Source organism: Phlebotomus papatasi, chromosome 1 (assembly GCF_024763615.1).
Source record: "Phlebotomus papatasi isolate M1 chromosome 1, Ppap_2.1, whole genome shotgun sequence".
Lineage (NCBI taxonomy): Eukaryota > Metazoa > Arthropoda > Insecta > Diptera > Psychodidae > Phlebotomus > Phlebotomus papatasi.
The window spans coordinates 28002641-28016590 of NC_077222.1; the positions used below are offsets into that span (position 1 = coordinate 28002641).

The following is a 13950-nucleotide window of genomic DNA, read 5'->3' on the forward strand; positions in this document are numbered from 1 at the left end:
AAAGAGCAAAAATAGAACACAATGATTCAATGGTTTTAATTTATTTAAATCACATTATTTATTAATTTATTAATTATTTATTTAAATTCGCATGAAGTGAAGTATCAATCAATGCGAATTTTCTCGTTGTTTTCTACGAGGTTATATCGTATCCATCGCTTTCAGTGAAACGCATTGTTTGACTTCTCCAACATAACTACTTTATTTTTCCAAAATCAGTGCAAAATATAATACAGTATTTGCTATTCAGCATTTTTCAATCAATCGATACACTGTGAATATTAAATGTATGATTTACTCCATACACCTCCCCTTTTTAGAAAGTGTGTGGCAATACACTTTTTTTCTCATAAATTTTGAATTTTGAATTTCTTTACTTTACAATTTTGAATTTTCATTATTTCAAATTTAGTTTTTTTTTTTTTTAAATAGTTCAATGGATAGTCATTTTTTTTTAATTTTATTCCCCAATTATCTCTAAAGTAATTTGTAATATATTATTGAAAGTATTGTATATATTGTATATGTTTTATATTGGTTATATTGTATTATTGTATATATTTTCTTACTCTATTTTTATGAATAGTTGTTTCAGATAGTGTTTTTGGATTCGTTATAATAACATTCGGTTCTATTACTTCCTTAACTATAAAAGGTCCTTGATACAATGGATCAAGTTTATGTCTTGCTTCATTTGTAATCAAAACTTTGTCACCACAACTTAATTTTAAAGGGTTTAGCTTAGTGTCGTAGTTTTCCTTATTTCTATTTTTATATTTTTCAAGACATTCTCTAGTCCTTTTATACGCGATTTGTAGTCGGTACTTAGCTTCCTTAGCATAATTTTCTATGTTATATATAGGATCTATTTTATTAAATAAGTTTTGAATGAAATACGGTTGCTTATTGAATACTAATTCAAAAGGAGAATAGTTTGAAATTATTTCACTTGGTGTAGTATTATAACAATAAGTGAAATAAGCTAAGTATTCATCCCAATTGTCACTATCACTACTTATGTAAGATCTTAAATATTCGTTTAATGTTCTATGGCTTCTTTCGATAGATCCTACAGATTCGTGTCTGTATGGTGTAGTAAATTTTTGTGAAATATTGAGCATTGAACATAATTCTTTCAAAATTTCATTTCGATATTCAGTGCCCATATCGGTTCGAATTTCTTTTGGATTTCCATACGTTAATATAAAATTCTTAAAAATAGCTTTAGCAATGGTTTTTGCTTCCTTATTTTCTATCGGTACCGTCACTAAGTATTTAGATAAGTCGCAAATAATAGTTACTGCATACTTATTGTTGTATTGAGATTTTTGCAAGGGACCAATTGTGTCAATTATAATAACATCAAAAGGTTTTTGCGGTGTCAATGTTTTGGTTAAAGGTTCGCGAGTTTTATAAGTTGGTTTGTTTATTTTGCATGCATGACAATTTCTTACGTATTGCGCAATATCTTTAGACATGTATTTCCAGAAAAAATTAGATCGTATTTTAGCATACATCCTTTTTTGTCCTACATGTCCACCATAAATGACATCATCGTGAAATTCTTTAAGGATCCTTTGTTTTTCGTCAAAATCGGTTATAGTTTGTATAGACTGCTCAATTATTACGTTAACGTTTTTCAATATGTTATTGCCTGCTTCTTTAAATTCGTTTATTGTGCACAATTTAAATATTTCATCATTTCTTGATAGTTTAAGCTTTCCAATACCTACATTGTCGACCTCACTATTTAGTCTTGATAGTATCATACCTAAGGATGATAAATCATTAACAATTAGAATTGTAGCGTTTACAGGCTTCTTTTTGTGTACACTTACTTGAATTTTTAATTTGAGCTCATTTCTTTCTTGATTTATTATTTTAAAATGCAGTCTTGGTATCTTTCTAATTTCAAAATTGTTAATTGCTTCGAAAACTTTTATATCATTCTTTAGTTCTTCATTTAATGTACTTTGCAATTCTTTTTTCTGTAAATTCTCTGTTTGCCGTGCCATTGCTCTAGTCGTCATACGCAAAATTGTTTGATTTTTTGTTTCAAGATTTTTAAAATGTGAAATATCTAATCTTGACAATGCGTCGGCTCCTACATTGTCTTTTCCTTTAATGTATTGAATTTCGAAATCATATTCAGAAAGTTCTAGCCGCATTCTAGACAATTTTGATGTTGGATCGTTCATTGAGAATAAATACGTTAATGGCTTATGGTCTGTTTTAACAATGAATTTTGTGCCGTATATATATGGTCTAAAATGTTTTATTGCAAAATGGATCCCTGAAAGCTCCTTCTCTATAGTTGGTTTATTTAATTCCGCTTTAGTAAAACCACGAGAAGCATAAGCAATGGGTAAGTCATGACCCTCAAAATTTTGTGATAAAATAGCACCTACCGCATACTTTGCAGCATCCGTAGTTAATATAAACGGCTTACTGAAATCAGGATACTGAAGTATTGGTGGGCTATGTAATGCAGTTTTTAATTTTTGATAAGACTTCTCGCATTCATCTGTCCATTGAAAATCATATCTTTTTCTTGTTAATTTATTCAAAGGATACGCGATTTCTGCGAAAAGTGGTATAAAACGTCTATAATAATTACAAAACGCAATAAACCTTTTTGTGGAATCTTTATCAAATGGTCTTGGATAATTTTTAATTATTTCAAATTTTGCATCATCGGGCAATATGCCTTTATCAGTGCATTTATGTCCAAGATAAGTGACTTCAGATCGGAAAAAATTACATTTATCTGCGTTTAATTTTAAATTAAATGTTCTGCAAGTTTCAAAAACTGTTTTAAGATTTTTCAAATGATGATTTTCAGAAATTCCTAATACGATTAAGTCGTCAAGATAGAGAAAACAAGTAAAAGGGTCAAGTCCACTGAAAGCAATAGACATCATTCTTTGGAATGAATTTGGTGCAATATTTAAACCAAAAGGTAAAACTGTAAATCGAAAACTTCCTTGTTCTGTATTGAATGATGTAACATCACGAGATTCTTCGTGTAATCTGACTTGATGAAATCCCGAAAATAAATCCAAAACGCTAAAAAATTTTGCACGTCCCAAATTATCTAAAATGTCATCGATGCGAGGAAGTGGGTATTTATCCGGAATTATCTTTTTATTTAAAGCTCGAAAATCAATGCACATCCTCCATTTTTTAACTCCGTTTGTCGATTTCTTTGGAACCAAGATTACTGGAGAATTATAATTTGACTTGCTCGGTTCAATCAATCCATCTTCTAACATTTTAGTAACTTGTCTTTTAACTTCTGATTTTTGTGTAAAAGGCATACGATAGTTTTTAATATACACAGGATTTTTGTCTGTTAATGTAATTTTCTGTTCATAAAAATTGTTAACTGAAAGCTTGTCTTCAGGCAAAGCAAAAATGTCTGTATAATTTTCACATAAATCCAACAATTGACTAGAAGCGAAATCTGGAACATTCCTTGAGATTTTTTCTAAAACATTTTTATCTCTATCAGATTTTATTGTGCTATAAGAATAAACATCGAATTCATTTAAATTTGTGCAATTTAGTGAAAAGTTTTTGCTTAATTTCACAGGCTGATTGTTTGTATTAAGTACTCTGATAGTTTGATTTTCTTTCGAAATTATTGATCTAGCCACATAAACTCCTTTGGAAATCTCTTGAGGTTCGATAACTGAATAATTATGTTTTGTTTGGCAAATGAAAGTTCTGTTAATTTCACATCTTGGAGGAATAATTATGTGTTCTTGATCTGGTCCTTGTAATAGAGGAACGGTAGAATATCGATTATGATTCTTAATTGAAAAATACATATCTTCATAATTGATAATGCAATTAAATTTCTTAATGAAGTCTTTTCCCAAAATTCCTGTGGAGGGAATTGGGAAATCATCAGATACAACATGAAATACATGTTCAGTTGTGAAATTTTGAATATGTAAAAGTGTTTTAACAGTTCCCAAAGATTTAATTGTGTTTTCTGTAATTCCTTTTATTGTACATTTTTCCGAAACGTTAATTACTGTGTTACTTTTTATAAAACATCTTTTCAGTAATGATATATCAGCTTGTGTGTCAATCAAAAATGAACATTCTTGATGCACAATTTCGCAATATGCCAAAATATAGTCCGAATAATCCAAGTTTAATGAAAAAATACTATGCGTATGCGTATCAAACGAATTTACTGTACATCCCCGAGGTGCCGAGTTTCGGGGCAATTCGAGTTTCCCTGACTCGAAGAGCCTTGGTCTTGGTTTGACATAAATCTAACATTCCTCGAATTATTGGAATTGTTAGACTGTCGATTGGAATAATAATAATTATTTCCACGGCCTCTGTTATTCCTACCACGATAGTTGTTTGAACTGTTGTTGTTTCGGTAGTGGTTATTTTGACCACCACGATATCTTCCGCGATTTTGAAAATTTTTTCCACGGCTTCTATAGTATAAAACCTGAGAAGGTTCATCTTTTTCTTTAGCTTTCTCATCACCGAATTTAGCTAAAACGTCTCTGTGATTTTCAAAAGAACATGCACCCATTATAGCTTTAGCTTCACTTGTCTTGACTCTTGCCCGGCATGCTTCTACAACATGCTCGTTTACTTCAATTTGAGCCCTTGCTTCAGAAGTACCTTCCAAAATTAAACATCTTTTCAAGGCATCTCCTAATTCTTCAATTTGTTTAGAATACTCAGGAAAATTTTTATCTAATTTAAAACTCGATATTTTAGTTTTTAACAATTTTGAAGATTCAGGTTTTAATTTATCTCTCAATGTTTGTTTTAGTTGTCTCGTAGTAGTAATGCTTGACGAAATACATTCTCTTGCTCGTCCAGACAATTTAGCTTTGGCTATCTTGAAAAGTACTGATTGCAATTCTTCAGTTGTTACTAGTTCAACTACCTCAATTTGTTCTACATAAGTATCAAGCAAACAAATATTTCCGTCAAAACTTTGAATAGTAGATGAGGCTAGTTTTACAAAGTCAGCAACACTTAATGAAGGCATTTTGTTATTTGCAATAGGATTGGTTCCTGAATTTAAATCTGAGTTTGATTTTTGAGGTAAAATCTTGTCTTCTAAACTTTGTGGACTATCTAGAATTCCTTCAGTCTCAATATTTTGTTCCGAATTTACTTTATCAATTTTTTCTTGAATATTATTCAAAACTTTTAATATTTCTTCATGTAAAGCTCTTTCTTCTAATCCTGTCGCTATCAAATTTTCGAGTTGGTCATGCTCAAATTTTGGAAGAACTTTTCTGTATATTACAACAAAATTATTGTGCACTTCATCAATTAATTTTTTCTTTTCTCTGGCGTAGTTAATAGAATATTGTCGATCAATGTTATGTTTCTTTAGTGACTGTAAACATTTTTTAAAATCATCAATAATGTTATTTAAAGTTAAAAGATCTTCCATGGGTTTAAAATTTTAAATCGTTAAAGTAACATTTAAAATTGACCTACTTTTCCTGACCTATATTATTGTACAAAAGTAAATAATACTTATGGATAGGCGTCAGCAAGTGGAGTCATCTTTCTGTTTGGTTCGTCGACTTCACTCAGCAACACGAGTTTGTTGTTTTTCTTGAAGTTCATTCATTCCCACGAAAATTGCAATTCTTCAACTGGAGTTCAGTCGCTGCATTCGGTGCATTGCTTCAAAGTCCAACTTCGACAGACGATCACCTTCCGGTCGATATTCTTTCTCAGCAAATCAGCAAAAAATTCTTTGGACGTCATCGGTGTCTCCGGTGTCTCGGTCGGTGGCCAAAATTTCTACTTTGCTCGTGTCCAGGGAAGCTTACGTGGAACGTCGAAAAATACTTTAGTTTTTTTTTTATTTATACAGCTTCATACCTTTTTCTTTTCGATTGAAGTTTAAAAAAAAAATATTTTAATGAAAGTCCTTCGGTACAGAAATATGCAAAACACGTCCTGAGACTCGAACAACAGCTTCACGTTGAAAGAGATGATTTTCTGGATCTTGATGGATACTTGTAGAGATGACACGTCGATTTTCATTTTTTAAGCAGCGCAATTTCTGGTTCATAAACTTTTTTTAAATTATTTTTTTTTTTTTTAAATTTACTTTCGTATAATTTGACACTTAATTTTTTCACAATTTCCACACAGATCTTTGTCCTCTTCATCATTTTAAAATCACTTCTTGTTTGTTCATTGATTAATGTTCATTACTCTCCTGCCTCTAAGACATTTTCTGCAGACCTTTTCATAGCGAGAACTGCAGCCCGGCGTGCTCCTTTGGTCTTCATACGATCCTTCCATTTATTATAGATAACATAAAGGATAACTGTTGTGATTATTGCAAGAATCACGAACAAAACAATTTCGACACGTTGAAGTTTAGCAAGTTCTTCTAAAATATTTTTATCACATGCCATAGTTTCACTCTGAGGCACTATTTCTGCTTCAATTTCATCTTGGTGCTTGTAAACGCGTCGGTAGTGATACCTATTATTGCACATTATCGCATTGTATAAGAGTCACATATTGTAAAAGTCACTGATGAGGGTTTTTAAGTCTACATTGTTCCTTTTATCAAACACCTTCCTTTCACGAACTATTATTTTTCATCAATCATTTTTCACTATCGTCTATCACTTTACTATACATGATTATTCTCACGGTCACTGTCACACGATCGCCATATATCGTATCCATCGCTTTCAGTGAAACGCATTGTTTGACTTCTCCAACATAACTACTTTATTTTTCCAAAATCAGTGCAAAATATAATACAGTATTTGCTATTCAGCATTTTTCAATCAATCGATACACTGTGAATATTAAATGTATGATTTACTCCATACAAGGTAATTCGATATTTTCTTAACCATGAGATCATTTTTATACTTTATGGAAAAAAATATTTCTTTTGATTGCGTAATTTAATTGCATTTCTAGGCTCTTTGTGGTACTAGGTTATGTAGATATCATTATAGTTCTATTGTGTAGTAGTACAATTAGTTACGTTTTTTCACATTTTTGTCTTCTAGGTTATTTATTCTTTTAGGTTATGTGAATTTCATATTAATCGTATTTTTTTATTGCTTTTTTTTTGTAAAAGTACTGAAATTTACCCAAAAATACAAGTTTGTGTAACATTATGATGATAGTCGTGTGAAAACTTGACGCTTTTCCTAATTGTTGTTTACTGTGACATTTTTTTCAAATTTGTCATCTAGGTTATCTATACTTTTAGGTTATGTAAATTTCATTTTAATCGTATTTTATCAATCGTTTTATGAAAAAGTCAAATTTATCACAGTGTTTACAACTACCCCGTGTTCACTACTACCCCAGTTTTCCCTAAATATTCATCTCATAAAATATTTTAGTTCTTTTGTATTTTCCTTTTGAATAAAGCTGGAAACCCTTCAAAGTCTGTAGCGAATCAAAGAACTCGATTTGAATGAAATATTTCAGGTGAAACTGGGGCACCACCAAACACGGGGTAGTACCAAACACTGTGATTTTTTAATCGGAAATTTGACTTTAGAGCACAAGACTTATAGAAATTTATAGGCATTATAGGGATACTTGTCCACTGAAGAAAAGGACGAGATAGTCCAAGTAGTTTAGAAATAAAAATTAGTATTTGGTGGTGCCCAAATTTCCCCTATGTGACTTAATATTTAATAACACGTGGTTAATTCATTATATTGACTTTTGTGTTTGTGGCAAATGCTTCCAAAGTTAAGAAAAACCTTGTAAAATTATTTATACGCAAGTGGAATTTATACTTCTTGAAGCCTTTCAAGATTTTTTTCAATAATTCTCCGAATTGAAATAATTTTTTTCACATTCTCGTTGGCAAATTTTTCTGGAATCAAGCCACATAAGATCTTTTCTGCACCATCTCTGCCTCCAGATGTTTCTTGGGTTTCTTGACTTGCAAGAGTGGCCAAATGTTTTGGGAGAACGTCTGTCTGTGTGTCTGGATGTTTTTTTATTGGTTGATTTTGTGTGAAAATGTTTTGGTTTTTTTCTGTTACTTAGTTTCAGAGAGGATCTCTGTGGCTAGGATTGTGTCTTACCTGATTTGCAAGGATCCATGTCGATGTCGTCGGAAATTTTGGAGGGAAATTTCATGGAGAGCAATTGTTCAATTGTGAATTTTTCTGTGGATTTTTCGGTTTGGGTGGGAGCTGTTGGGGGTTCATTGCTGCCTTTGGACTTGTTGATGGAGAATGTGTGGCCACAAGTGGCCAGGAGGAGCACAAAGATCACTGAAAAATGCCATTGGGATGCACCCATGGGGCACATTTTTGCACTAAATTGCCTCCACATGCCACGACACTGAGATTGTTGCATTTAATTTCAAAGAATTGTGGGTTGTTTTCTCTTTCTCGCGATTATATCACTGTTTTTGCCAACTTTTCACATCTCATCACTGATTTTTTTCTTGGTGGCTTTTTCCTCGTCTCTCGACGTTGATTCTCAAGGGCTAGAAGGATTATTCTCCTTGGAAAAAAAATCTTTTTGGCAGTTTCGATCACACTCTTTCAATTGATAATTTTTCTTTCAGTGTTTGTCTATGTGCACTTTTTTGTCTACGACAGGGCAAAAAGGGGTTCAAGTACAATTCTATGTGGTGTGATAAAAAAGATTCCGATTGAATGAACACTTCTCTGGCAAAATACAAAAAAAAGGCGATATTCACGGTTCCTTTTGAAATTTCGCGACACGGATTTTACACGAGACAATATCCTAAAAGCTATAACTAGGAAGGGACAAATCCGACATTCATTGTGAATCTGTTGAATTTTTCTGATGGTGTTAATAAGCGAAAAATCCTCCCGGGAGCGCGTTTCTATTCTGGAGCCTCCGTCTCGGAGCACGGACTGATGTGAACTGAAAATGTTATGAGCAGCAGAAACGGTCAAAGTGCTTGAGAGTTTTAGTATTGGAGGAGAGCTTCCCAGCACGAAGTGGGATGATATTTGTTCGGTGGATGTGAAAATATAGGGAGAAATATGCCCGAATGGTTTCTATCAAAATTCTCCATTCAATTTTTGAAGATGATGCATACTTCTTCCGTTGATGTTTTTCTCATCATTAAATCGGTTTAAATTTCTTCCTCAAAATTAAAAAAAATATATATTGATATACTTCATCGCAAGAGACATGTCTCAGAGAAGGGTTGAAGACAAAAAAAAAGGATGAAAATTCCTCAGGAGGTGAAGGAGGTGCCATGAAGTGTTTAAACAAGAGCATGAGAAACTTTTAATTGATTTATGGTGAAAGTTTGCTGCCAAAAGATTACTTAGGTATTTATGAAAAGATTTAATTAAGGGGGTGTGTTGTTGCACACATAAAAAACTTTTCTACCCTCATTTAAATTAATTGTTCTGTGCTATTTATAAAGCGCCTTTTTAGCCTTCACACAAAAGTAGGACCCCATTCGGTGGATCTTATTTAAATTTAGCTATCAATAGAGCATATTTTGGCTGAGAAATTCTTGTGCAATTTCCTTTGACCAGATGTCCAGCACTTTATAAATCCAACAATTCGAATAATTTACATCGTTGAACACATTATTTAACCCTTTCAGGACGAATTAGGGTGATATATACATACACTGAGAGAAATCTGAAAAAGTTAAAATAACATTCCGGAAATGTTAATTTTACCCTGCAGTATTGATCCCAAATCGGTGTACATATGACCCTTTTTAGGTGTATTAGGTGAGATTCTTAACAATCTCACCTACTATAATCCTAACAAAATTTCATGTCGTCCGATCGACCTCAAACTTGGCCAAAATGTGTTTCAGCACTTCCTGATCACGAATATATATGTGGCTATTTTACGTTCCCGGCCGGCCGGCCGGCCGGCCGGCCGCTCTTTGGAGCTTAATAGCTCCTAAACTAAAAGAGATATCGACTTGCGGTATTCGGCAAAGGTTATATATCGGGTAAAAATTGCAACATGGTGCATTTACCCCCCACCCCCCACCCCTCCTTCCGCCATATTGAAGACCCCCCTTTTTTTGTTTTCTCAATAGCTCCGTCCCTATGGCATCGATCGGGCTCAAATTTTAGTATGTTATAGCTGGGCCTTAGAGCTTTCCATCAATACCAAACTTAAGATCCCCCGACCCCCCTGACCCGAGCTATAAGGGTCCAAAAAAAATTCTTAAAATGGCCATAACTCCGGTTCTAATTGTCAGAATTTAAAAAGTGAGGGCTTTTTGGAAAGCTCTCGTGAAATGCCACTTCACCTTCTAATATCGCAAGTTCATAAAACCACCGCTAGGGGCGCTATTATTAAAAAGAAAATTTTTAAATCTTATAAGTTAAATAACTCAAAAATTCCATTGTGCATCGGGCTGAAATTTTAGTATGTTGTAGCCGTTGATTATACCTATCAAACAAAAAAAAACCTTAAGTCGATCCATAACCCCTGACCCGAGATATAAGGGGTCAAAGTTCGAACATTGACCGGCCTCTATCTCCGGTTCTAACTAACATAGCGTCCTAAATTTTACCTTTTTGGTTTCGTCTCAATGAGCACTTTCAGATGGAAGTTCAAAAAGTCACCACAGGTGGCGCTGTGATAGCGTCAAAATTCATCGAAATTCAAAGTCACTTTTCTCAAAAACGGCATTGTGCATGTTAATGAAATTTTAGTATGTTGTAGTCCAGTCTAGGACGTTTCCAAAATGGTGCGTATGTGCGCTGTGGTTTCAATAGAACCGGAGATATGAGGGGTCAAAGTTCACGAAATTCAAAAAATCATATCTCCGGTTCTATGTGACCGATTTTGATAATGAGGGCTTAAACGAAAGATCTCACCAAATGCTACAACTTTCTAGAATATTTGAACTTCGTGGGACCCACACCAGGGGCGCCACAGTCGAAAAACCAATTTCAATATCACATAACCTCAATTATCTCGACTGTCGCTGAACCGATTTTGATGATTACTTCAACATAATTGTAGACCACATTTATCTCTACATTTCGTCCATACATCATTTTTCGATAAGACTACGCTATCACTCCGATTTTGCCGTTTAAGTGTGAAAAAATTGATTTTTCCAATAATAACGCTTTGAAATCACTCAGATGCCAATTTGACTGCCTCTACTCCACCAAGACACTTAAAATAGGGTTTTAAATGGAAAGTCCCACAAAATACAACAATTATTTGATACAGTCGAAGTTCAACAAATGACTACTTGGGGCACTATGGATGAAAAAACGAGTTAAGAAACAAAAAACCTCGCTTATCTTGGCTTCTGAGTAATCGATGAGTTCAAGTTCTATGGAAAAATTATAGAGAACATTCTGGTCTACATTTCACCCATATAACACTTTTCTGTCAGTTCATCCAAATCCTTGATATTTTGGTTTAAATACAAAATTTGTATAATTTCACGAATTTGATTCAAGATAACTGAATGGCGTCTCCCAACTTCAGCTCCAAATCGAATTTCCATGCACTCCGAGTTAGCTCACGTTAAGAATCTCACCTACATAAGCCGGTTAGGATTATCTGTCCTTTTAGGGTTAAAGGTACCCTTTTTTCATGTTAATTTTACCCTTAAAAGTGTAAAATTAACATTAAAAAATGCTGATATATTTTTACACCTAAAAAGTGTTAAAGTTATGAGGAAAAAAAATTAATCGCACCCTCTTTTTTCTCAGTGTATGATCCATAAGAAAATAATTCTCATGTAACGTCTTATCATTTAAATTTACTTTTCTCTACACGAATAGGGGAATATGGGACAGTACCAGACACCTTAATATTTTTTGAACTCTTTTCAATAACTACTGCATTCAAGCTTGCTGAAGTTTGTTTGCTCAACGTCTGATAAATATATTTATTGTCTGCAGAATATAATGGGTAATATATTTTGGAAAAATGATCAATAAAAAAAAAACAAATTTGGCTCGAAGAGAAGCAAATTTTTTCAGAAGAAAATAGTTTGGTCAATGAAACATTCAAACTCGTTACACTCAGTCCCGGGATTGTGCACATTTTCGGGACCGAAAAAACGCGCGAAGTGACATTATGCATCGAGAAAATTTGCCGATCTGCAGGGGCTTTCTATTGAATAAATCGGCCGTAGAACGAATTTCGCGCGGAATAAAAGTAGTCAAAACAAAAAGAGGGACAGATAATCCTAACCGGCTTATGTAGGTGAGATTCTTAATGTGAGCTAACTCGAAATGTATGCAAATTCGATTTAGAGCTGAAGTTGGGGGACGCCATTCAGTTATATTGAATCAAATTCGTGAAATTATACAAATTTTGTATTTAAACCAAAATATCAAGGATTTGGATAGACTGGCAGAAAAGTGATATATGGGTGAAATCAGGGGGGTGACATTAGCTCTGAAAAATGCGACCGGTTTTAGTGTAATTTTTTCCCTGTTTTCGTACACATTTCACGAGATATCTCCAAAACTACGTAGGTTGCCAATTTAGGGTTTTCGGCTGCCTCTTCGCTATTAAATAAGCTTTTATTTAGCATTAGTATTTTTTGCTAATTCATTCTACAATGACAGAAAACAGCTAATAAACTCAAAAATTTTTCGGCTCGCTAAAAACATATGGGAAACATAGGAAATGTCATGCCCCTGGGTGAAATATAGACCATAATGTTCTCTATATTTTTTCCTTAGAACTTGATCTCATTGATTAATCAGAAGCCGAGATAATCGACATTGTTTGTTTCTGAAGTGGTTTTTTCGACCAGAGCGCCCCAAGTGTTCATTTGATGAACTTCGACTGTATCAAATAATTGTTGTATTTTGTGAGACTTTCAATTTAAAACCCTATTTTAAGTGTCTTGGTCGAGTAGAAGCAGTCAAATTGGCATCTGAGTGGTTTCAAAACGTTATTATGGGAAAAGTCAATTTTTTACACTTAAACGGCAAAATCATTTGAAGGTATTTTCATACCGATATGAAAAATTGCCATTTGAATTTCATACCGTTAGAACTATGAGGACTGTAATAGAACCTTTATCAAAATGGCGATTTTCGGGTGGCAATAATTATAGCTCCACTCAATAAATTTGGCTCCAGGTTATTAATTTTCAATCAGTGAAGGTAAGTATCTTTTAGTAATTTAATTAATAACTTTATTAAGCTAATTAGAATCATTCGCTTTTTATCCAAATTCGCTTTTTATCCAAATGTAAGGAGTTCTTTAACCCTTTAACGACGAGACACTTTTTACGAACTGAAAATCAACAATAAAAGTTAAACTGAGAAACATAATCAATGATAAATCTTACATCTAACCTTGGAAAGTCCAACAGAGTCTGATTATGTGTATTTTGTGTTTCTATGAACGATAGGGACAAAAATAGCCCAAAAATTTAAGTAATTTTTCTGACAATACCAATGAATAATATTTTTCGCTTTAATGAAAAGTATTACGTATGGGTCTGAGTATTGTAGATTTTATTGCCAAAAGGATTTTGCTTAAAAAAAATTTGGAAGTGTAAAAAATAAATAAAATCAATTATGAATTTGAGAATTTAAAAATTCGCCATTTTTGAGCTTAAATATTTACTACGTAGCAAATAGATAGAGACCTGCAAAAAATATTCTAGATTCCTTCAACCTTCTACTTTACAATTATATACAGACATAAGAAAAAACAACTTTGGGTAGTCAGGGAAAATTATTTTCTTTATGGGACACCGGTGTCCCATCGTCCTTAAAGGGTTAAAACCGTTAAAACGGTTAAAACACAAAATGTAATATTTTTTAACACGGCAGTATGAATATTCTTTCTGTAAACGACTCTGGCTCGCTGGCCTGTCGTCTTCAAAGGGTTAATAAAACCTTAGAACAAATTTATTGAAATTTTTTAACATGTTTTTTTTTTCAATTGAAAAGTGATTGAATAAAAAAATAATGGTAAATATAGTATTCTATC

General features: G+C 33.0%; 1 protein-coding gene across 1 annotated transcript in view; it reads right to left on the reverse strand.

The window, feature by feature from the left end:
* Nucleotides 1-9152, reverse strand: part of LOC129799548 (dorsal-ventral patterning protein tolloid) — a 48463-nt gene extending 39311 nt beyond the window's left edge. The window contains exon 1 of the mRNA XM_055843527.1: nucleotides 8085-9152. Coding sequence (XP_055699502.1) covers nucleotides 8085-8361 — 277 coding nt within the window. The 5' untranslated portion in view covers nucleotides 8362-9152. The remainder of the gene's footprint in view (nucleotides 1-8084) is intronic.
* Between the last annotated feature and the right edge of the window lie 4798 nt (nucleotides 9153-13950).